Here is a 25,768-nt window from a genome sequence, read left to right as displayed (position 1 = left end):
GCTCTGGGATCCACGTGACCAGTCCTGTGTGTTATGTGTTCACGTTCGATGTCGTGTAGGTAGTGTAGGTTACTCAAGATTCGTAAAACACGATATGTAAGAAAGGAATTCTCAAAAAGTCGTGCAGCTTTACAATTTCAGTCATAAAAAGCTATGGCTTTAATACAACTGGTTTTCAGGAAGCCTAGTATGGGGATATTGTTCTCAGGAGTCCTGTCTCATAGAAGAAAGTGTATTTCTGCAAGGAAGTTACCATTATGAAAAGGATAAGGGCTATTATTATAAAATGAATGTACACCTGCTGTCAGAAAAGACACACAGGCTAAGAGATCAATTGTTAAAAAATATATATTGGATTATTTAATTATATTCTGTCTATGTATAGATTTTTAAAATTTTTTCTTCACTGAAGACTGCTCCATTCCTGTTTCAGAAGGAAAATTGCTGGTGACTAGAACATGTCAGAACAGAGACAGAGACTTGGGAAAACAGAGTACTGTCAGGCTGCTTTACATTCTAGTGGATTAGAAAACAAGACATTCGTTAAAGTTGTTACCATAAAGAGAGCAAGGGCACCACCTGCTGTTTTAGAAATGTATTTATTTGGGTCATGAAAGTTACTCTTCAAGTACTGCATTCAGAAAACCAGTCAGGCCTACTCAACAAGATGTACTTCTTTAGGAAAGCTTTCTCCTGTAATTTAAGCTTATGCAAGACAATTTTAACAAATTATGTATTTGCTTGTTCACACAATGAGCTGTACTGTAGCAATAATGGTGGCCAGAAATGACCGAATATGGGATACTTACAGGTTTTTGAAAACAAGAAAGGGTTTCACATTTCTGTTCTGCTTTACTACATGGACTCTCCCTCACCAAGGGCATCAAAATTAGCATTTACAGCATTTTCAACAGATCTGATTGGTATTTGATAACCAGTGAAAAGTTTACTAACTGACTTAAGCAGAAATAGCATTTTTAGCATGAGCATGGTTTGGGCCATTTTATGAGCTGGAAGTTACGGAATAAATAATTGCTACTAGGTAAGTAAGACATCAAACTGTAGCTCAAACAGGTTTTGAAAATTTTCAAAGGAACTTGTTTCCAAAATGCTCCTAGTTGAGAAAACATGGGTTAGCACACACGCAGCTGCAGCGAGTAGTCCCTGCACTAGCAAAAGGAATTGTTCCCTTATGCACAGATTTGATTTAAACATACATGCAGGACTTTTAAAATTCAACTGTCTGGCGGTTCTGAGACAATTTGAACCAAGCAAATTAAATTCCCAGCTGACCAGGAGATAATGTGGAGAGTGCTTAAGAAGTCTGAGCAGCAGCTTGGATCCTCTGAGTTAGAGAAGGCTGAATGTCTCCTTAATTCTTCCTCGATGCCACAAGGAACCACCCTATCGCCTTCTCCTCTTCTTCTGAATGACAAGTGGCATTTTGGAAAACCCTGTATTGGGCTGATTAGACATAACCAGAGTTTTATATTTTATGGGCTGGTAATGGACTTCTGTGAAGAGTGGTGATTTACAAATAAAGTGATCATCTGTCAAAACTTCCATGAGAGTCAAGAATTGGTACTAAAGGAAATGGGCAATTTCTCAACAGGGGCCCTCAGTTGTTTGGCTAGCCAGTGTCCTCAAGGATTTTAAGTGAAAGTGAATTCAGAACAGTAACAGCAGCCTCCACAAATCTGGGAAAACAACATGAAACATTAAAAGATTATGTGCTTTTGCCAGGAAAAAAAGATATCACAGCCCACTTCCTCTTCAGACAACCAGAGCCAAGATTCACTTTGCCCACTTACAAGCAAAACTACAGGAGATATTTTAATTTTTATCCTGTATAATTCAGTTCTGATTTGTGCATGAAAAATTCAAAGGAAGAGTGAAAAATGTGTATAATTTGGTGGCTTTCCATGAGCTAGGATGAAGTTAGCAGATTTTTGTAACATGTTCACATCAAACATATTTCAGTAATAAATGCATAACCCACATTTTGTCTATCAGTACCAGTTCTTACAAGGTAACGACAGAGGTGTCAGTACAGTGTCCTGATTTCCCCCTTTGAAGATGCTTTGTACATCTGAAAGATGTGCAAAACAAAAATAATTTAGGATTGCATCAAGCTTGTGCATTTATTGGTGGCTTATTAAAAATGAATTCATTGCTGTAAATGAATGCTAATAACAAATTAGTAAAAACTTTTTCTTTTCTTCTGTTTTTTTACAGAAATAGTTTTATTACAAACTTGAACTCTTAAGAAATACACATGTAAGAAATTACACAAAGGCCTTGGCATTTGCAAAATCTTTTCGTATTTGCATGGTAATAGTCTATAAAACACTTCTGGACACAGATGTGCTCAAACAATGGTATCATTGCATAGAAATTCTTTAGAAATATTTCTGAGGCTACTTTGAAGAATTTTTTTTGGCACAATATTAACAAAATTAAGGCCTTATACTTTTCAAAATCAAGTCATTCAGTGTGTGAGTAGCGTTTAAAACCCTGAAAAATATTAAATACAGAATAAAGACTATAAGCTCAAAGCAGAATTTACTGTAATAAACAAAAATAGGTATTAACCTGGGTTCAGTCTCTGCAACTTCAGCATTGAAATGGCCTATGTAAAATGAACATTTCACATCATACTTTTTGGCATTTAACATCTAATTCATGACACTGTAAAGAAGAAAACTTTTGTAAGCTTCTTTTTGAAGTTATAAACTTAGAGCTTGATTTGCCTAATGGTTGATATCTATATAAATTACTAAAATATTTATATATATATTTTTTCTTGACCATTGCTGGATCATTCTTTATTCCACAGGAAAGTTTGTTCTACTGCATAAAGAAGCTGCATAGTACCAACATAGCAGAAACACTTACTTGCCTATTTGGGAAACCAAGTTGGCAATCTCTTCCAGATGTAGTCCCATTAAAACCAATAGCACTAAAGACTACAAACAGAAGCAAAGGTTTGCAGGATGGCATTCTATGTTGTGAAAAGATGGTTACATATTGCTTAACCACAGTCTGTAATCCCAAAACTCTTTTTTACATTAGTATTGCTTTGTACAGGAACAATAAGTACATACCCAAGAGTCTGGGATTTTGAGACACCTAGATAACGGTAACAACAAACTTATCTGGGGAAGAAAAATGAATCTAAATATATAATACAAGAATGAGAAAGGGGGGTCAAACAGTATAAGGCAGAACTGCATACCTCCTAGCACCTTTGCATTTTTTCTGGATAAATGCTGACTTTTTATTCTATCAGTGCATTGCATTTATATAAAAAATACATATATTTTGATCAAAAGTGCCATTTGGCATGTCAACATTTGAAGCTTATCTTTGTTGTCTCTTTTCTTCTTCAGCAAGGACAGGGCCAGTAAAGCAGTGTGTGTTAGTTATGCAAGTTCCTAAAAGGCACTTTACTGTTTTCATATTGGACAACAATGAGGTACATATGATATACGTCTAGGCTTCATTGCTGTTAAACGAATAGCACCATATTGTGTGAAATTAGTTGAAATTCAAAAGTCATTATGTTTTTCTCATACAGACTTGACAACGGCTAACGTTTGAGCGCAGATCCCCTGCTTTCAAAGTTGAGGGAGTCGGTTTCCTATTAAAAATAAATAAATGAAGAGACCCATTAACAATTGTTGATACAAACTGTTGTTTTTCAGGTTTATAATTGACAACACAAACATTGTATGCAGCCAAGTGCCTCTTCAAGCTGTGCTGAATCAAAAGGGCGTCCCTAAATTCTCCAATGTATATTCACTTTCATGTTTGGTCAAAAACTGTCACAAGATTAGTTTTAAACATCATCTACTTCCAGTTACTTCAGAATTCAATTCTATCACAAGGCTGAACATTTTCTTACCCAGAAGACTTTAATCAGCAGTTTGAAAACATTCTGGAATTTGGGTAATAAAAAAAAATTAGGCAAAGAAATGGAAGACATTTGACTGTGAGTTTCTGCTAACCCTTGTGACTTTACAGAAGAATGAAAAGCCAGGAAAGGAAATAATGTGATGTCATATAGAAAGACTAACCAAAATCTTTAGTGTCTAACCTATCATAAGGAGTTACTCCTAGCAATTGGAAATAAAGAATTTTCAGACCAAAGTATGTTCACATGTAACGCTTTTCTTTAAAAAGGATTATGAATTTATAGAAAATTGAAGAGTATTTGTGAATTATGATAGTAGGACAGGTTCCCTGATCTGGGATTATTTTATTAATTTGAGATACATTTTGTAGCCAGAAAAGGGTATGAAGTTGACAGGTCTCTGGGTAGGACTCAATGCATACAAACAACTGCAGTGCTGACTCCTCTAAATTTTCCTCTGACCAGCTCTCCTCTTTCCTAGGGGAACCAGTGCTCACTCCCATGTTGGCAAATGGGCTCTTTCAGTAGTAGCTTTTCTGGTTGATGAGATTAGCACCAGTGATAATCAGTCCCAGTGCTCAATTTTCCTACCAACTCAGTTGACAGTTATCTCATAGACAGTCAAAACTGGCTAAGCAATCTGCTTCATTTTGACTGAAACAGGCTAAGGAGCATTCACAGATCTAGAAGACATGACGAGATGAAGGGTACCAGGAGTGGCAGCCTGGACTGTGGTGGAAGAGGATGCTTGCCTGCACTCCAGAGGAATGCCTGCTAATCAGGTAAGCCATGCAGACCTGGGAATTGGTCTATATACTAGCATATTAATAAAATTCATATGGAACAAATTAGACTGTGTTGAAGAATACTTATGTGCAGGAGACCAGAACAAAGCCTACTGCCACTTAATTCGTGAAATTATAACCTCAGCAGGACTGAAGAAATGCCTAAGGCCTCTCTGCCTTCAGCTGCATTTTATTCCGACATACTTCCTCCAACATTAGGGAAGGGTAAATAATTGTTCAGCTCACTTAGTTCAACACCTGCACTAATTTCAAGTGGTTCTATTATGTGCTAACATCCTCTAGGGGTAATGTTATATTCTAACTTAATTCCAATCAGTATGTCAGCCTATCCCAGTTACGACTCAGTGAATACAATCAAACATAGTAAAAATGCAAACATTGTTAGATTATTCTGAAAAGCAAAATACTAGGTACAAATGACACATTGTAAATACTAACAGAAGATACATTCATTAATTCCCCCAAAAGCTATTACAATTTTTTCTTTTTGTTACAAAATCATTAACTGCACATACTAACCAGGCTGGGGCACAGCCAACACTTGAATCATGTATTACGTTCAAACAATACTTCTCTTATTCAGTGACATGGCTTGACTGAGTCTCAAATACTGATAAATAAATCATGAACTTACTTGAACATCTCATTCCTCTCTATAGTGGCAAGCCAGAAGCTGTAAGCATTTGCATAATAATTGCAGGTGCCCCGGCCATGGCATTCAATGAAGGGAGCGCTTCGAAACTCCTCTAGGCAGGAACCAGGAGACGCCAGGGCCTGGCCAGAGCCCTCCGCACCAGCACTAGTGTGCTAGAAAAATGCAAAAGCATCAGTCAGAGATGGACTCTTTACCTCTTCTGCTACAACACCTATTAACTCTTTTGCACAAATATTTCTTCACATGCCTCTCCCTGTCCTCTGTTTTGCCCATCTGCTGTTTTGGCCCTCAGCTCAAAGAGAAGCAAGAGGGTGGAGGTGAAGGGCTCCAGAGGTGGCACTGGGTTTTCTCGCTTAACAGCAGCACAACACACCAGCAACATCAACTTCCAGGCGGATGTATGCACAGAAATCCTTCAGGACTGACAGTAGAATCCAAACTATCTCTCTGCTAGCAACAGGTCAGGGCCCGCTCTCCAGCCCTGAAGGCATGTAGACTAGTATGGTTTATATCCAAATAGCTTAACCCAGTTCCTGCCCCACATCACAGTGGTCTCTCTCCCACTGCTGAGTGCTAACAGCTCTGGATCCATCAGACCATGCCCAGACCTTGCCTGAGAGAGTGGCTGTTATATAGGCTGCGAGCATGACAGGAAGCATGGTAACAGCTAACACCTATGGAAGACTACAGTGGCTCTTCCAGGCCACTCCTTGGCCCTATTTCTTTTACCAATATAGATACAGCTGAAGAAACTGGATAAAAGGTCAAAAATTCCATTTGAAAACTGAAGGCTTATTCATCAAAAAGTGGGAAGAGGACAGGCGCTGATATGCTACCACTCTAGGAAGCTACTACAACATAGGTGTAGGACAATGGAAAATTATGCCTATTTCCTCATTGATTCAGCACTTGAAGCCTGTGCTGGAGCTGCAAACAAGAGAGCAAGATGTGTGCATTTCCCCAGAAGTGACCAATGAATTGCTATTGCATTATTCTCATTTAGTAATTAGCCAGAATCTTTCTAAAGTCACCAGAAAGGGTGGTCTAATGTCCTCCCAAGTCCTGAAGTGACACAGTCAGATAATAACATTCCCAGAGCAGGAGTGTAGATCCAATGCCTGAAACAAATGTTTTTCTCAGCTCATAGTATGCCTCAGTGCACTTACCATGACAAAGGAGTAACCAATCCAAAGTGAACTCCAGCCTTCAGGACATTGTGGTATTTGAATTGTTTGACTGTGAACAGCTATTACCATGGCAGGAGCTTCACACACAGAGCATCTAGAAAGACCAAGACACGAATGAGTTACATACACTTGAGGACTAATACTTCTTCTTTTTTAAGAAGTTACTTTCTTTAAGCAATCTTGAATTAGAAAATGTTGTCACCTTCAGAAACAAAGAAAAATCAAAATGTTTCATTTAGAAAAACAACCAATGGGTTCTTTTATTTTTTAATTTTTCTTTTCTCATTTATTTAGGGACAGTTTAACTATTAAGTCTTATTCCTATTAGCTATCCTATGAACAATGAACGAAAGACCTCTTATCTGAATATTTAAATGTCATGAGACAAGTAACAGCAATTCATTATCCTAAACAGACCTGAGTGACTTCCAGAGTGAAAGCCATCTCTCTGGAAAATGTCTTACAAAGGTAATCGCTGCTAATCTAATCTAATGCTGAGTCTTCCCCAAACATTTTCCTTGAAAGTGGCTTTTATTTACATTTGTGGTTTTTATCTCCACATTTCTAGCAAAGTAACTTGAGCAATGAACTTGAAAGCAACTCTTTAGAAAGCTATGCAGCACCAGTTCTTTTACTTTAGGTAAATTCATTGTGTCTCATAACTGCTAGGTTACTGATCCAATCCAATGACCAATCATGCCTTCTCAGGAGAATCATAAAAAATGTAAGTTGGGCTGGAAACTTTAAAATGGGCGCTGCTAATAAGGACTTTGGTAGACATAATTCATTTTTTCTTGTACAACTCCAAAACTGGCTACAGCAGTTAGCAATGATAAAAATGATTCAAAACAGAAACTGAAAACTAGACAGTCTGATTCCTATTATCAGAGCAGTGAAAAGAATCAAGTGCAAAATGGATTAAGTTGGATTCTGGAAAATGCACAGAAGCAAAGGAATGCAGAATGAAAGCCTTCTATTTCTGACTTGTGAAGGCTGCTTTCATTACCTACTGCCTTCATCTTTAGTGCAGAAGCAAGAAAGTTATTTTAAGAAACACATCAATGAACGAGTAAGTTAAAAGAAGAATGTAAAGCTGCCTCTATTCTTGGAGCTCTGCTTTGCTTCAAGAGATTTCTGGTATTCCAGTGGAAGGCCTTACATGAAAAGAAGTCCCATGACCCAAGGCAGCAAGTGACACTTCTACACCTTTTCAACTTTTGGACAGGGAAAATTGTTGCTTTAAAAGACTCAGCTAATAAAATAAATTGGAAGAATAGTCTTCTCAGATTCCTTGCTGGTTTAAAAAATGTGTATTATTATAATAATAATATATTATTACTATATTATTATATCATCAACACATTATACATAACATATACAACATTATATATTATATACTATATGCTATATATTATAAATTAGATACTATATATTATATAGGGTTATATTATTAATATGCCATACATTTTCATTATTTTACTTATCATACTGTATAATAATAGATCATGACAATAAATTATATTATAATAACAAATAATAATAATAATAATCATATGATACAATAATGATATAATATATATTACACTATATATTATATATTATACTATATATTCTCTCTATATAATATTCTATTATTAACTTTTAAACATATTATAAATATATTATTTTTGTAATATATTACAAGAATTACAATATATTATAATGCATTATATTATACTATGATAATACATTCTAATTATTAGAATATGGCATACAATATAATAAATATACAATAATAGAATTAATATATATACTTATATAATTAAAATTTTATTATATAATTATATCACTGCTATGATAGAAGGCAAAAATCCCATATACAGACACATACACACATATACATTTTAACGGTGCAAAAGCTAATCTATATACATAAGGCAAAATGTTGGTGGGTGCCTCATTTAAGTATTTCAAAAGTGACTGTTAAAGGTTATTTTGGGTGCTTTATCAGGGATAGCATAAAAGGAACATGAATTTCAGAGGGTGGTCTTTTGAATTTTTTCTGGAAGTCAAGCCCCTTCCACTCACATCCAATGAACAATCAAAAAAAGACCAACAGAAACTATAGTCTCTCTTGAGAATCTTGCCCTCAATCTGCCCACTCATTTTCAAGGCATACCAACTTCTATGGCACTAAACCAAAAATGGAGTACAGAGTACAATTGCAGATACAAGAAGGATTCTATTATGCAAAATAAATATCAAATGTTTTGCAGGAGAGCCAGATAGTTTTTTGAACATACCAAGATGTCAAGACTACAACCCACTGATGATTTGAAATATCCTTTCTTTTGGATGGTACATACATACCCGAGAAAACAGTAACAGCAGTCTCCACTGCCATTCACTTTATACAGCAGGAGAAGGGATCAGTAAGAGCTGATACAGATCAGAAGCAATGATAGGAATCATAGTAATTTCTGCATTTCTATATAATTTAAGGTATTAAATGGAGATTCCCTTGTCAGATTCTTGTCTAGTAACAGAGGTTCAGTTCACTACACTCTTGCTCACACCTCTGCCTTCAGCACTGGGCATATTATGTCAGGGTGGTTTTTGCTAGTGGCCTTAAAATTTAAAATGGACCAAAAGTTCAACACGTTGGATTGATGAAGAACAGTTATATCTGATATAAGTTCCACACTTTATGCTAGCTGAGAATCTGGAATTATTAAAAAATAGGTGATTGATTTTGCAACTGTTTCCTTTACTTCAGACAATAATGGCTGCATTCAAGCAGTATGTCCAGAACAATGGACAAAGCCTGGCAGTCTACTGTATGATAAATAATGCTACCATTTTCAAACAAAAGGAAACTGAGCCCTAAAAAGCTTCTAGCTATGGCTAGTCAAAAAAAGAAGAATTGTTTTGGACAAGAATTGTGAATAAATTCAAAACTTCAAAGTACACCATAGCTTTTGCAAAACATCATTTCAAAGCAAATCTTTTCATTTCAATCAGACTCAAAATAGACTACTCTATTTGTTTGGGTTTCCCCCAAAATGGATTTCTTTTTGATCAAAGTCTAAACTGAAAGCATGCACACTGAAACATGTCATCAAAGGAAGTCAAACTTTAAATTTAAAGCCAGGAAATAAAAATATACAGATTAAAAGTCTTTTCCAAAAGAATAAAGTACCATATGCACTTTTCACAGGCTTCTCCATTTTACCAACAGAGCAGTATTGAAACCATACCTGCTGATGAATGGTCTGATATTATCACCGGTGATAGGAGCCATACTCATTGGCATGGGTTCAGGAGTGGACAGCCAGTAGGAATAGTCATTCCTTGACGCAAAGTTACAGACGTTGTTGATATTACAGAATAAGAAAGGCATGGTACTAAATTTACGAAGACAGCTTCCTGCCGTGCCTGAAATGTTAAGTGAAAGGTTACTTGTTAAGCCATATTTGTTCAACCATTGCCAACTGCCAAACAAATATTTCCAGGAGCAGTTAAAAAGCAGATGACACTTGTTATGGAGGGCCCAGTTCTCTCAGAGGAAGTGACTTCTCTTGACTCTATAAGGAAGGAACAGGGCAAGGTAAGGAGGAGCCCAGTCTTGCCTGCAGAATTACAGAATAACTTAGGTGGGAATAGACCTCTAGAGGTCATCTATCCTAACCCCCTGCTAGTTAGATCAGGTTGGTTTGGGCCAGCTGAGTTTTGAGTATCTTCAAAGACAGAGAGTCAACAATCTCTCTGGGGTCCTGTTCCAATGTTTGAGCATCAGCATAGTAAAAAAGCTTTTCTTTATGTTCCACTGGAATATCTCACACTTGTGTTCATTGCTTCTTCTGTCACTGAGCCCCTCTGAGATGACTTTGGCTCCATCTTCTCTATCCTCTCTGTAGACAGCAATAAAGGCCTCTCCATAAATTTCTGTAAAGGCTGAGCAAATCTGGTTCCATCGGACTGTCCAGAACCCACTAGCTATCTTAGTAGCTAGCTGCTGTATTCCCTGTGGTGTATCAATGTTTTCCTTGTTCTGGGAGGCCCAAGTCTGGTTACAATATACCAGATGTGGTCTCACAACTGCCAAACAGAGGAGAAGAACCATTTCCCTCCATCTGCTGGTTGCACTTTTGCCAGTAAATCTCAGTAGATTGGGCAGTGGGGAATGGGGTAGTTGTTGCAAGGGCACGCTGCTAACTCATGTTCAGTGTTGCTCACCAGGACTCCCAGGTCCTTTTCTGCAAAGCAGCTTTCGAGTAGTCTGTACTGCTGCTACTGAGAATAGCAGTCAGACCCCAGTCTGTTTTGTTGCATGAGGTTATTTCATTCTAGGTGTAGCCCTTTGCATTTGCCATTACTAAACTTCTTGAGGTTCATCTCAACCCTCTTTTCCAGCTTGACCCAGTCCCTCTGAATGGTAGCTGTGTCCACTAGGGAAGGGTTCCTTCCAGTCTGGCATTACTCACAGACTTGCTGAGAGCGCACTCCATTGCATCACCTGAGTCATTAATAAATTGATTAAACAGTATTGGCCCAGGGACATCGCTAATCAACAACTACCACTCAGACTTTGTACAAGTGATCACATCCCTCCGAGCCGGACGGACCCACCATTTTTCCACTCACCTTATCATTTACTTAGCCAGCCCATATCTCACTAATGACTTTGTAGTCATTTGACTACAAAGATACTGTGGATGACTGTGTCAAAGGCTTTGATAAAGGCTTGCATAAATAAATTGATACTGTTTCCACTACACACCAAACCGTTACTTGTACCGCCCTAGAAGGCATAATAAAGCACCAACTAGCCAAGAATAATTACACAGGTTTGTTCAATACAGTTCTACAAATGAAAGAAACATTTGGTTTGTAATGGGTTCTAACTGAATTCTTACCCAGATCTTGGCCATGTGCTCTTTCATTGCCTTGTACATAAAGCAAGGAGTAGCCATGGTAAATCAGCCTTGTTCCAAATGGACACGATGGCTCTTCAGTGGTCTGACTGTGTCTGGTGACAAGGAAGCCATGAGCAACAGATGGTGCACCTGGTGGGCCCATAGCCCCAGGCAAACCTTCAGGGCCAGGTGGACCAGGGAATCCTCTGGGCCCTGCAATACAGAGAGTCTCCTTTTATCTCTACAGACAGCAGTACTCTGCCTACATAACTAAAGAAGTTAAATTAGATACATTCACACTTAATCTCCTATGTTATTTTTCTCTGAAGTAATCAAGTCTTTAAAGAACTCACCTGGGGGTCCATAAGGACCAACTTCTCCTTTCTGCCCAGGTTTACCATCAAATCCTGGGCTACCAGGTGGTCCAGGTACACCTGAAGGTCCTGTCACCCCTGTTGGAAAACAAGGAATAGTTATTACTGGATATACTTCATGTTAGTTCTGACTTTTTGCCTTTTAATACAGTACGGCACAGGCACACCTCAGCATAAACTAAACTCACCCAGATACCGTGTGTGTATTTCAATATCTAAAGCAGATATTATGTGGGTTACTGCAGGTGAAGCGATTACAGTAGAGAACAATAGAGAACTAAGCAGAGGATGTGCTTCTCAAATAACTAGTATTCACCTGGAATATGGAAAGGAAAGGCAGCAATCTCTTCCCTCTCTGTTTATCATAGTACTTAATCAAAAATAGACCATAAAAAAGTAGGGTCATGAACGGTGGGAAAATCAGTATTCTCTTAGCTTCTTCCCAACCAGGTTTCCAGACATATATTATGTCTTCACTTTATTGATTTCTAGGGATGCTTCGAGTCCTACATAAACTCAGTAACTCTGACTTTGGGAAAAAGAAGTTACCAGCACCATATCAGCACTATATCAAAATTTCTGTGGCACATCAGAAGCTTTATGTAGTACCTGCTGTCCTTTTCCTGATCACCTAAACAGCAATATTGTGTTCATGTATTGAACTGACTACTAGAGAACAACAACAGATCCCATAGAAGCAAACTCATGCTATGTTCAATTACTGAGATTATTTCATAGTGATTTCCTAATGGACAGCAGTTGTAGAGTTGTAATCCCACCTTCAAGAGCAAACTTCAATATCTATTATATTAAATAGAAAGAAGATACTCATTATGAGGGTGATGAGACACTGGAACAGGTTGCCCAGAGAAGCTGTGGCTGCCCCCTCCCTGGCAGTGTTCCAGGCCAGGTTGGACGGGGCTTGGAGCAACCTGGTCTAGTGGAAGGTGTCCCTGCCCATGGCAGGGGGGTTGGAACTAGATGGTCTTTTAAGGTCCCTTCCAACCCAAACCATTCTACGATTCTATGATTATATTTCACTGTAATTCCCCATCATCTTCCCCCCATAAAACACTCCATAAACCCCACCATAAAACAATCAGGAACAAAGCTTTCCCTTAGAAAATAACTTGAGAACACCTCTAAGCTCCCACTCTCCATGTCCTGTTATTCTGAAGGACATGTGTCCTTGTGCCAGTATTTAATTTGTCTCACCCTTTGCTCCATTCTGTTATTCTCTAATGTGTTTAATTTTTGCAGTTTACCTTTTTCATTATAAAAATTGCAATGTCTGGACTAAGAGACAAAACCTAGGACTATGGAACAAGCTTCCTCAGGAAGCACTTTCCACTCCAAGATCAATGGAGCTCGTGCTTGCCTTCTCCCAGGGACACACACTAATTAAGTTTGGATTCAACACTAAAGACAGAAGATATGCTAACACATACACTTTGGGAAAAGGATGAGCAGTGTCTTACAAGTCATCCTTCTTACTGCTGATCTCAAATACTGCTGTGATGACTGCAGAGTGAGATCCTATTAAAAAATCACTAGAAAGGCATCTGTTTCTAGCACTCCTTTGGATGAGCTTCAAAAAGAAGGACTCTCTTTCTCATTGATGACACAATTAAAGTGGCGTATAAATAGCTGCATAATATTATAACAAGAATCTTCTAGCGTCTAGCCTACCACATTGGTCTATTTTTATATTGCTTAAAATGTATTTCTACTGGCAAGTTAGAAACTCTCACCTTGTTGTCCTTTGGGACCTGGAAGTCCCGGGAATCCTTTGAGACCAACTGGTCCTACAGGGCCAGGTAAACCAGGATCCCCTTTAACAAGCTGAAAAGCACCTGGTGGGCCTGGTGGGCCTTGTAAACCTGCCAAAGTTAACAGAGAAAATCAGCACGTATTCAGTATTGAACAATAAAAAAGTGAGACCTTGTACTGCCATTTATGTAATCAGAGAATAGACAGAGCCTATAGCTACAAGTATTAATGTATCCAAGACTTTATATGTGGATTGAGTAGGGTCATACCTGTTAAGAAGCCAAACCCGAAGCTGACAGAGGGTAGAAAACAACAGGTTTAAAGGCACAATGGAGGAAACAGGGCTGGGCCTCTGCTACTGAAAACCATATTGTTACGTCCTACATTCCCATCTCACATCAGTCAGGACAGAGAAGGCCCACAGATGTAGCTCTAACCAGAAGCAGTGCAATCAGGGTGTGCAAACAGGGGGTGGCACCTGTCGGGGGTGGCACCTGTCAGGGGTGGCACTGGCAGTTTGTACGGCAGCTTGCTCAGAATGCTCAGCACGCTGGATTGCTGCCTGCCAGCAGTGACACCAACTAACTGACGGCTGTGCAAGCCTATTCAGAACCTTGAAGTCTCCAGGGAATTAGAATTAGAAGGATGACATCTTTCAAAAGAATTACCATTTTTTAAGTGGAATCTTTCTAAGAACTGCAAGGAGACTATGACCTGCTCAAAGAAAACGGTGTCCACCAAAACTGCAAGGCTGTGACTGAAACCCAAACAGAAGCACTACAGCCTATCTATGGTGACATGACCACCCAAACAGACCTTCCAAGGACTGAAATAGCTGTCCAGACCTTAGGTTGCAAGGAGCTCCCTCAGCAAGTTTGCAGATGACACCAAGCTGTGTGGTGTGGTCAACACACTGGAGGGAAAGGATGCCATCCAGAGGGACCTTGACAGGCTTGACAAGTGGGCCAATGTGAACTTCATGAGGTTCAACAAAGCCAAATATAAGGTCCTGCACATGGATTGGGACAATCCCCAATATCAGTACAGACTGGAGAATGAATGGATTGAGATCAATCCTGCAGAAAAGCGCTTGGGGATATAGGTAGATGAAAAATGGGACATGACCCAGCAATGTGCACTCCTAGCCCAGTCAGCCATATCCTGGGCTGCATCAAGAGAAGTGTGGCCAGCAGGTCAAGGGAGGAGATTCTCCCCCTTCCGCTCTTGTGAGACCCCACCTGGAGTACTGCATCCAGCTCTGTGTCCCCAGTACAAGAAAGAAATGGACCTGTTAGAGCAGGTCCAGAGGAGAGCCATGAAAATGATCAGAGGGCTGGAGCACCTCTCCTTTGAAGAAAGGCTGAGAGAGTTGGAGGTGTTTAGCCTAAAGAAAAGAAAGTCCCAGGGACACCTTACTGCAGTATTTCAATATATAAAGGGAGCTTATAAGAAAGATGGAGAGACTTTTTACCGGGGTCTGGAGTGAGAGGACAAGGGGAAACAATTTTAAACAGAAAGAGGGTAGATTTAGATGGGACTTAAGGAAGAAATTTTTTTACAATGAGGGTAGTGAGACACTGGAACAGGTTGCCCACAGAAGCTGTGAATGGCCCATCATTGGAAATGTTCAAAGGTAAGTTGGATGGGGCTTCATCAACCTGGTGTAATGAAAGATGTGTCTGCCCATGGCAGGGGGGCTGGACTAGGTGATCTTTGAAGGTTCCTTGCAAGGGAAATCATTTTATGATTCTATGGTTCTAGGATACCATTTAAAGATTCTAATAATGACAAAATCTCAGTATTGATTTTTCAGAGCAGGAGATAAAACTCATTTTCTACCCAATAGTTAATCTAATCTGACCATTCAGATGGTGATACCATGATATATGGTTTGATATTTTACCTTTTTATCCCAAATAAATGGAGGGAGTTATCTATTAATTAGTCACAACCATTTTAACAACAGTGTCTGGGAAAAAAGCAAGTCTTTATATTATACCTTTAGAACCAGGAAGACCTTGGTCACCCCGCTCACCCTTAAGGCCTGGGAAGCCAGGAGATCCTTTTGGACCTGAAGTCAAAGGAAATATTTACATGAAACTTCAATAATTTCTTGATTTGGAAGGATATGTGCAGGATAATCCTGTACAAGCCCATGATCATGTAAGGGCCGTGGATTTTTACAAGTCATGGCCCTTACATTTGCACAAGTACGTTTTAACTGTTTGCAAGAACAAGATAAAAACAAATGCATTGTCACCAAATAAATGCTGACTGAAAACAAATTTTTCTTTCTTCAATTAATAATCTTTCTCTAAATTATAAGAATTTTTTCTATTAATAACTACATTTTTTACAGACTCAGTGTTTTAATGTATATGATGGTGACAGTAGCAGCAATTTAGTCAACAGTGGAGACATATCATGTCCATGTTTCCTCAGATATAGCTATAACATTTGCCTCTCCAATTCTCAAGGAAATCTTGAAGATTCTTGACTGGTAATGTCTAGACAATTGATTTTACATCCACCTTTTAAAGCAAGTGCTCACTTAAAATTGGCAAAGCAAGACAACAGGCAAAAGGTAAAAAATCTTGCAAAAAATCTCAATCTCTTGTATTCTTTTTGATGTGGCTTTCAATGTCCTGTTTCAATAATTTGTAACACAGAGTCAAAATCCTTTGAGCATCTTATTTGATAGAGGAAGGATTTAAAAGAGACATCTTTGCATACTTTTGAGGAATATGGTAAATTTTCTTACCTGGAACACCTGGAACTCCTGGAGGTCCCAGATCACCCTTTTGACCAGTATCTCCTGGTAAACCAGGACTACCCTGTATAAAAGAAAATGTGAAGTACAGTTATCCTACACTATTATGATACGACTCTCCAATAGGCTGTGTATTTTTGGAAACCTATAAAAAAATTAATATGAGAGAAAACCCATTAAGTTTAAGGAATGGTTATTCTCTACCATGATTAGATGAGAAGCTTCTCTTAAAGGAACAAGTGTAACACCTTGTTCTTACTGAACTGTTTTTTGCCTTACAAAGATATTAGATCAGAATAAGGTCTCATTAACAGTATAGCTAATGAAAAGGTTCTCAACCATAGACAACATTATTATGAAAAACATCAGTAAGCACAAATATCAGTAAAAACAAACTTCAGTGCAGTCCCAGCAGGTGGTTATTAGTTACATAATTAAATGTGGTAATTCTAAAATACAGGAGACTTGAAAACTTCCATATTCACATGTGGAATGAAATTAAATAGGCTCAACAATTTATAATCCTCTGGAGATCTTTATTTTTCAACAGGGCTGAAATACTCAAGGACTTAAACACTTCAAACACAATGTGAACTCCTTCTGCTTTCACTATGAGAAACTGCTCCTCTGAAATTCATGGTAACAAGTTCATTGTAGCCTCACTGCAAGGAAAACCAAACTCAGATTTCAAAAGACACTGTTAATAGTCATTTAAATGACTGCAAATTTCCTTTTCTTCTTTGTCTGTTGCAGATTATCTGCAAAAAGCTTGTAAGTATAGTTTAGAGTTTCTTCCTGGCTAACTTCTAACTCAAGTCTGAAGCAATATGGCAGTGATAGTCCCCTATATAATAAAATGTGGAACACGTGTGGAGGAAAGAAACAAAATCCCTTTGCTAAGTAACTTACCAATCAGAGGTTGGAGATGTGAATTGAGCACTCAGTGAAAAATAATAGCAATTGTAGGATTCATCTCATCATATTTGGAAAGCAATAAAACAGACACACACAGGAGTGATTTTTCATTTGATTTAAGTTAGATATGTATATTAAGGTGAGAAGAACAGCTCCCTACAAATGTTTAATTCTTTCCACTTACTATAAAGGGAGAAGAGATGACTAGCTCAAAAATGGATGCCAACAGTGAGACTTCCAAAGTCACACATAAAAACCAGTTCCCTCAGAGTAGGAAGGGAGATATTAATGAAGTAAGGTTCCCTGGTTTCCTTCAGTCACATAGTCACAGTATGAAGGATTGTTTAAAGAAATAGCTCCCTCTTTGCATCATAATGTGAACTTCTGTAGCACAAAACAGCAGGGCTAACAGTAATTCAGAAGACAGTCAGACAATCTCATTGAAAGGGTTTTTTAAAATAATTTTTTTAGGTTGCTATTATTATAAAATGGAATCATTTATAAAAGGAGTCTATTGGAAGCTTTCCATCAAAATGCTTTTTCCACAACAGTATGCAGTTTCATAAACTCTTTTTTTTCATCAGATATAGGTTGGCAACCAACATTTTGGTTTGGATCTCTTCCAAACAAAACAGAACTATTTCAGCTCCTGAAAATGATGAAAATGTCTATTTTCTCATTTCAACATTAAAATGCACAGATAAATCCATGGGACTCATATTTCATAGTCTGATCTCCTCATTCACTTTTTTTTGGATAGGATTTTTGGACAGGCTGTGTCACCCATGTTATAACAAAATCTCCTTTCTGATATAGGTTACCATGTACCTGGAGACCTGTGTGAGCAACTGAGCTATAATCAGGGCACAAGCCTGTCCCATTGGAGAAGGTGACATTAGAAACCCTTCTTAGTACATATAATGAGAGGAAGTTTAATATTCAAATAACTCACTGGAACATTTCACACAGAGTTAACAACCCAACAATCAGCATTGTGGCTTAAGGATGATAAAACACTTTCTGATGACTGAAGATATGGAATCAAAATCCTTTAGCATTCCCCATTCTTCAAAACCAGTCTTGAACTGGAATATCAACCTTCAAAAATCTTTAGAATTTCCTGTGGTATAGAAATTTAGCTCTCTGCAGAAGTACTGCAAATTCTTAAATTAGGGAAAAATATACTGGAATGTTATTTTCAAATTTACTACTTTGAAAGCTGATATGAAATATGATATGATATGATATGATATGATATCAAAGATAAAAAGACATAGCCAAGTTCCAGAACACCGAAGCAAATAATTAATGTCTCTGTGAAGCGACTCTTGGATGTAGAAAAGGATGCAGTAGATCTCTGCATTATCAAGAATAAAATGGACCTTTTAAGTCCAGTATCACACTATCCTTCTTTTCACATTAGGAACTTATTCCTGAGTCTTCTTTCCTTCTGTACACTAGGAATTGTTGAGTCATACCTACTTACTTCCTTATTCCTTCTTCTATAAATTTTATTATTATTATTTTCTTAGCACAAAAGAGAAAATGAAAAGTTAAAATACAGAGTGCATTTTTCAATGCGGAAAAAGGCAGCAGACACTCTGAGAGAAAGAGTATAGAATGCCAACTATTCTGGTGACTGTCCTATTCCACTTCATTCTCCCTCATACAGAGAAAAGGGACTGTTTTAGATCAGGGAAAATGAATAATATATGACAACAATGTATTAATATCATTGCCTGTTTGTATTTCTAAATCAGCAGCTATATTTCATCACTGACAGTACTAAAAGTGCACTTTATTTGAAAGGTTTCATAACAAAACCAAACAGTTCAGGTATTTTCAGGAGGCAATTTATCGTGAAATATGCAACCTTTAAAATTAACTACTAATGCATTTGCAGGATTTATGGATGTGCTGCAGCCATTCTGTACTGTTAATACATTGTAAATTATATTCTGGGTGTTGTATGTTACCACTCACTATCTATAAATTTGTAATAAGTTCATTAGCTCACTGGCTCTTATTCGTAGGCAGACTTTAAATAGAGAAAACGGAAAGGTTTTCAGGCTGACTTTACATCGTCAGCAGTGAGTCTAAAGGCACTTTGATCATAAAGTATCATTGTTTTGAATGAGAAATACCTATGATTAATATATCCATTAATTACAAAAACCAGCTTTCAGCAAATCTGGAATGTACTGAAAGTAACTTACTGGCAGTCCCTGGAAACCTGGATCACCTTTGACTCCTGGACCTCCAGGAGTCCCAGGCCAGCCATTGCTCCCCTGCTCTCCTTTGGCCCCTTTCAGACCTGGGGGTCCTGGTGGCCCTGTTGGACCAGGTAAACCTATAAACCAAAACAAGAGAGTATTTAATGTCAAAATTTGTTCAGAGCAGTACCTGATAGAAGACGAGCTGGGTTAACCCACAAATGGGGAGAACCAAAGTAATTATTCTAACAACATTTCAAGAAAGTAAGTAGGAGAATCTGTTGCAGTGAGGTCTGTATGACCCTTCATCTGACTGAACACCTATCATTTATCAGCCTCTGGCTGATGCAAAATGTGGAGAGTTTTCTATATGTGCAGAACACGTGAGATGGCACATTCTCAGGTATGAACATGTTAAAGACATCTTGCAGCTCTACTCTACTCTCCTCCTTAACCATCTAGCACAGGGCCACTGCCAAGGTAAGGCCATGCTGGGCCATTTTTAAACACATTAACACTCTAGGACATAGGAACATACAGCCATGGCTGCCTCAAAACAGTAAATAAAGTCCAGAAGGAAACATGGAAATCAGAGGCAAACTTCTCAAGGTCAGAAAGACATCTGGACAAAACCAAATGCCTGAGGACATAAAATCAGCCTGTTGTAGGACATAACGCCAAACTGCCTATGAAGGGGAGCTTTTCTCTGATCTGTGAGAAGAGGATAAACAAGGATGTGCAATATTGATTATATTATTAATTAATTAGGTGAGCTTTGATTAACATCAGCACATTGATACTAAAGATAAAGAATTACCTGGAAGGCCAGGTTGGCCTTGGGGTCCTCTGTCTCCTTTAGGGCCCTCTATTGCACTTCCTGGTAGTCCAGGAAGACCTTGGTTGCCCTTAGGGCCTGGTGGACCATCATATCCTGGTTCTCCTTTCAGGCCTGGGATCCCCGGACTTCCTGGGGATCCTGGAAAGCCCACATCACCTTTCGCACCTAAGATTTGAAAAAAAAAACCAAAACACGATTAGACAAAGGATCACAATCACTGAAACCTTCTGCTTTATTATCCACTCATAGTAAGCTTCATTCCTTAAGAGAATATTGACCTTGCCTTTGTACATTTGTATAAAAATGCAAAACTTCAGGAAAACTGTATTATTCTCCACATTATGACATAAAGTATGAGGAAAAGAGCAATTTGACTGACATAACTTTTCTTAGCTAAACTGATCAATGGGCTATGAACATTCAGCCTCTATGAGCCTTTCCACAAGGCATATAAAGCCCCTAAACCCTTACTCCATTACAATAAGTATTGTCATAGCTGAGTAATGGATGCTTTGCTTGACTAAGCACAAAAGGACTTGCTCCTGGATCAAAAGGGAATATATTTTTAGCTAATATCAAGATTTAGACACTTAATACTTACTTTCAGGCTTGTACAAATGGTTAACATTTGCAATTCAGTCGAATTTTAGATCATGATTGAGCAAAAATAATATAGATTAGCTGGTATAAGTACAATAATAAGAGAAATGAAATGTATAAAGAACACTATCCCTGGCTCTTTGCCTAAACAGAACAGTGTCTTTAAATACTGGACTTGTTTCTTTGGAACTACAACACATCTGTAACACAAATTATGTCAGTTGGATATCTATTTACTCTAAAACCAGGTATTTTTAAATGAGCTGTGCTGAGAAAATGAGAGAGATGGGTGAGAAAGGTCCTCTCATAATCTAGCATTCTACAAGCCTTACTGAGTTATGATTAGAAAATCTGCTTATTAAAGTAAGTTATATAACATTAGGGCTTTCTCAGCAATTAAAGACTGTTAATTACTTTGAGATGGCAAATATTCTAAATTCTACATTCTAAAATTCTGGTTTATCACTTTTGATTGTACTGTATTTATAGAATGTCCTGTATTTATAGATCGTGCTGTATTTATAGAGTGAATGAATGAATGAGGTAGGACATTGATAATTTCAAGCTATGTAAATTCTTTAAAATCTTCTATGTCATGTTAATTTCACAGACAGATTAGCTGAATCTTTTTCTGTTTATGGATGTTCAAAATTGAAATCCTTTAATTGTACATGATTTTCTTTATAAGCAGCAGTTTGGTATTTCTTCACTACTGTATCTACTGCAGTCTAGTGTCTAGCACGTACTTATTTCATAAAATGGAGCATGGTGCATCACAGACACCTTGAACAAGCACTGACTCAAGCACAGTGTAGTGACACAGTTTGAGCAGACCCCAAGTGATTCTGAAATTGTGATAGATATGTGCATGCACCCAAGCTAGTAAGTCCTCAGTTCAGGTAATAATAATTTTCAGTAAAATCTCATCAGGTGTCTGCTATCTCTTGCATCTCTGCACCATGCTCCTGTGCATAGCTTAGACATGTTCTATAGAGAGTAACTATTTTAGCAATTAACAAAATTGCACCTAGGCTGCACAACAGACTCAGTTAAAAGAATTACTGTGGTACCCTGGCCACAAAACTACTATCTTTAGCCGTCTGTTGCACAGAGCCTCACTAGACTTTGATTCTTGCAAAGTTAGTAGGAAAACAGAAATACTTGGAGTCAAAAGCACAGCACACAAATACAGAAGTTATTTATATTACCTCATCACAGCACAGCTTGCAGTAAATTCCACACTATGAATAATTACCTATTTTAGGGCATATCTAACTCATGTCCAAGATGCTGCCACTGTAACAGAAATTAGTATTTCAGCCTCTCAGAGTTTCTGCCTGCTCTGAAAAGGTATAGCATGTAAAAGAATGAAGTAGAAACTATCTCTGAATAACCAAATGTTTTTAATATGTTGGGAGGGACAAATGCTTTTAATATGTTTAAACAAGCAGCAAAGAAGTGTTTTACCTTTATCTCCCTTTGCACCAGGTAATCCTGGAAGTCCTCTGCCTGGAATACCTGTAATATAGAGGAAGCAAAAGATTAGAAAATGGGACAGTGGTTAAATTTAACCTGTAATGAACAAAACTCTATTAAGTGAATATAAAATCTAAATAAATGGTTTATGCAAAAGTTCTTCAGGGCAGAGACTGTCTCTGTTATGTACTGGTATTGTATCTAGCACAATGGGTCCTGTATGGCTGAAAACCCTACCCTAAGAAAAGGCAAGCCTGCTCCATTATTTCTCAGCTAAGTTGCAGACTGAAATTAATTCCAAAACATGCCAATTCTTTAAAGTATTGCCAGCTTTTGTGAAAGAAATGATTTCAAGATTACACTGATTAAACACAGTTGCTCATGAGTGATCAGCTTTACAATGATGGATGACAGTCAGTAGTTTGCAAGACACCATACTGTATTTTCTAAGGTTTCATCCAAAGTACCTCAAACCCAGCACACCCCTCTACCAGCTACTCCTGTGTAGCCCATCTCTGTGCATTTTTGTACCCCACAAACTTAACATGATAGTAACAGTACCTTGTTCACCCTTTGCACCAGCTGCACCTGGAATCCCGTCATAACCTGGTTCACCCTTCTGTCCAATGGAACCAGCAGGACCCGGAAAACCAGGTTCACCTGAAAAATCATTGCCATTTTCATTACAACTATGAATCATGAGACTTTTTAAAAACTTTTTTCCCTCTAAAGAAAAGCTTAACTTATTCTTTTGCTCCCACAGAGACTAAGCAGATACTGCATGATGACTTCAGTGTGACTTTTCTCTGAGGTTACTTCTGAATTAAATCAGCGTGAAACAGGGCTCAAATATTACAGATTTTGTCATAGCTAATTATCATGAATCCTAGTGGGTTTAGAGTGCAGGAACTCCAGCAAAGACTTGTGAATAGCACAGCCCATCCAATGGGATGATGTATCCTGCAGCCAATAAACTAAGAGCAGAAAGCTCCAAGTTAAAAAATGTTGTTATACTCATAACAGCAACGGACTTATTCTCCTCCGTACTCTATTTCCTCTTTAACATCTGTGCAAAGATGCTAATGTGGTGGTTCAGGCTTAGGCCCATGGATCAACTTTACTGTTTTTAAATTAACTCAGAAACAACAGAACTAATGGCTATAGCAACAACCAGTCTTGTGGAAGGTGGTAAAATCTCTTCCACAAACAGTGCAAAAGAAGTATTAGCCCCACACTACACTGACTCAGATACACCTGGGAAACAGCACTGTCTTTTCTTGCTTATGAAATGAACAAATGTACCAGGAAATATCTGGAGCCAAAACAAATGTAGAACACCACAGTATTTCTTTTAGCCACTGCCTGGAGGTGAACAATATTTTAAGTAGCATTTCTTTTCTACCTGGTTCTCCTTTTAAACCTGGAATGCCACTTAAGCCAGGAAGTCCTTTTTCACCCTTTTCTCCATGGCGGCCAGGGCTCCCTACAGAAAGAAAGAAGACATGGATTTACATGTGGGATATTTGGTATAAGTTTCTCATTAATTCTTCACTGTAATTTCTGTTTTATTAAAGCATAAACACTTGCCTGGAAATCCTGCCATTCCAGGGGATCCTTTGGGACCTGGAGAACCCGGTATTCCAGGCATTCCTTCACTACCCTTTTCACCCTTATCTCCAGGTAAACCTGGACTACCCGTTCTTCCTGGTTCTCCCTAAAAGAAGCAGCACACATTATAAAATCTACACATTAATTCTGAAACAGCTTTTTCTATTTGCAATGGTAGATGTCACCCCTCTTATCCATCAGACTTATAAATAATTTCATTCTTTTTCCATTTAGAAACAAAGTAATTTAGTATTAAATTTGCCATTAAATTCCACTATCAGAACTACTGACTTTCCTAGCAAATGCTTAATACCTACATATGAAAATGAGTAGATTTTTATGCATTTTTATGACGGTTTTTACAGTCTTTTCCAAATTAGCCTCTTAACTTACTTATTACACTTAATCATCTTCAAAAAAATTTTTTTTGTCTTCAACAAGTTTTCTATCAGATTAATAAGTTTTATTTTTACAATTTTTACCTATAGATTCATGATTACTGTCATTGTATAGCTAGGAAAAGGAATGTGAAACAAATGAGAATCCTATTAGAATACCATTAGAGATTAAATTAACTTTACAGACAGTATTAATACAGTTCTCTTTTCAGTAATATGTAAGCATTTTATGGGTTTTTCAGCTTCCCAGTATCTCTGTAAAAGTACAGACACACTATTTCAGTGTGATTGTTTGCTCTGTTTGTAAGAAGGCCTTTTCACTTTATTTACTTAGTATTTTAAAGTTATTTCCCTTCCCCACATTTCTTGCATGGTAAATTAGCCTATTCTGAAGAGACAAAATATATAAGAACTCTTGAGATAATGGTCCTATCAAACAGAATGCATCTAAATCTGTGTCTATACACACCTTTCAAGTTTCTCATCAGGTATTTAAATCAGCAGAATAGAAAATATAATAAAATAACTTAAAGACTAATAGCATCTTTTCAAATTAGGTGCTTGGTAGAGACAGACAATTAAATCCTGAGGGGTGTAAATACCTTCTCACCAGGAGACCCTGGAAAGCCAGTTCCAGGAAAACCTGGTGCTCCTTTGTCTCCTTTTTCACCTTTTTGCCCAGGGAACCCTGGTGTGCCTGGTGAACCTGGTATTCCCGGCAGACCCTTTTCTCCTGGTGTTCCTAGTAAGAAAAAATGAAAAATTAGTGTTATCAGAACTACTGGTACCCTAGCAGTGTTGACAATGATTTTGCAGTGTTGCCTTAGCTATTCAGAGCTAGAAAAGCAATGTAACTCACTAAAATAGCTAGTAAGTTAACTTTTGAGATTCACTCTCTAAATGGCACTTTTTATGGGAAGATAAGTTCTTCTCATAAGAGAAGGTCATAATCTTGGTTTCAGAGTAAACAGAGCTAAAAGCTAAAAATATTATTTGAATATGTTGATTTGAATAATTTCTGACAGGACCACAATGAAAAAGGGACTTTGCTGTAGCAAATTTTTCTGTCTCCATCATTTCAGTCTTTTATCTTTGATTTCCTAAATATGCTAGGCAGAAGGTCACCTGAATAGAGACAAAGTTTCCATGTCAAGATAGAGGTTCTTCTCCATTCTATCCTTTACCAATCCCTTCCACAACAACACTCTTCCCAGACCACTACAGTCTGTAATTAACATGTAGTACATGCAACTCACCAAACATTCTATAAGGGAGAAAATACACAAGAAGCTTAATGCAGTTCACATACTAGCAGAGACAGACAGACCGACAAATAGGTCACTTGAAAAC

General features: G+C 37.8%; 1 protein-coding gene across 1 annotated transcript in view; it reads right to left on the bottom strand.

Moving 5' to 3' along the window:
* Positions 1–2,122: 2,122 nt before the first annotated feature.
* COL4A1 (collagen type IV alpha 1 chain) overlaps positions 2,123–25,768 on the bottom strand; it is a 128,308-nt gene continuing 104,662 nt past the window's right edge. Inside the window, exons 37-52 of the mRNA XM_074910417.1 lie at positions 25,021–25,160; positions 23,996–24,126; positions 23,815–23,891; positions 22,974–23,072; positions 22,404–22,454; positions 20,316–20,501; positions 19,502–19,635; positions 16,362–16,434; positions 15,600–15,671; positions 13,582–13,710; positions 11,810–11,908; positions 11,457–11,669; positions 9,798–9,975; positions 6,541–6,655; positions 5,354–5,526; positions 2,123–3,640 (exon numbers count right to left, since the gene is read on the bottom strand). Coding sequence (XP_074766518.1) covers positions 3,559–3,640; positions 5,354–5,526; positions 6,541–6,655; positions 9,798–9,975; positions 11,457–11,669; positions 11,810–11,908; positions 13,582–13,710; positions 15,600–15,671; positions 16,362–16,434; positions 19,502–19,635; positions 20,316–20,501; positions 22,404–22,454; positions 22,974–23,072; positions 23,815–23,891; positions 23,996–24,126; positions 25,021–25,160 — 1,952 coding nt within the window. The 3' untranslated portion in view covers positions 2,123–3,558. The remainder of the gene's footprint in view (positions 3,641–5,353; positions 5,527–6,540; positions 6,656–9,797; positions 9,976–11,456; positions 11,670–11,809; positions 11,909–13,581; positions 13,711–15,599; positions 15,672–16,361; positions 16,435–19,501; positions 19,636–20,315; positions 20,502–22,403; positions 22,455–22,973; positions 23,073–23,814; positions 23,892–23,995; positions 24,127–25,020; positions 25,161–25,768) is intronic.

This window comes from Athene noctua, chromosome 1 (genome assembly GCF_965140245.1).
Source record: "Athene noctua chromosome 1, bAthNoc1.hap1.1, whole genome shotgun sequence".
Taxonomy (NCBI): Eukaryota; Metazoa; Chordata; class Aves; order Strigiformes; family Strigidae; genus Athene; species Athene noctua.
Note: the sequence above shows the minus strand (reverse complement) of the source record. Positions and strands in the feature narration are given on the sequence as shown.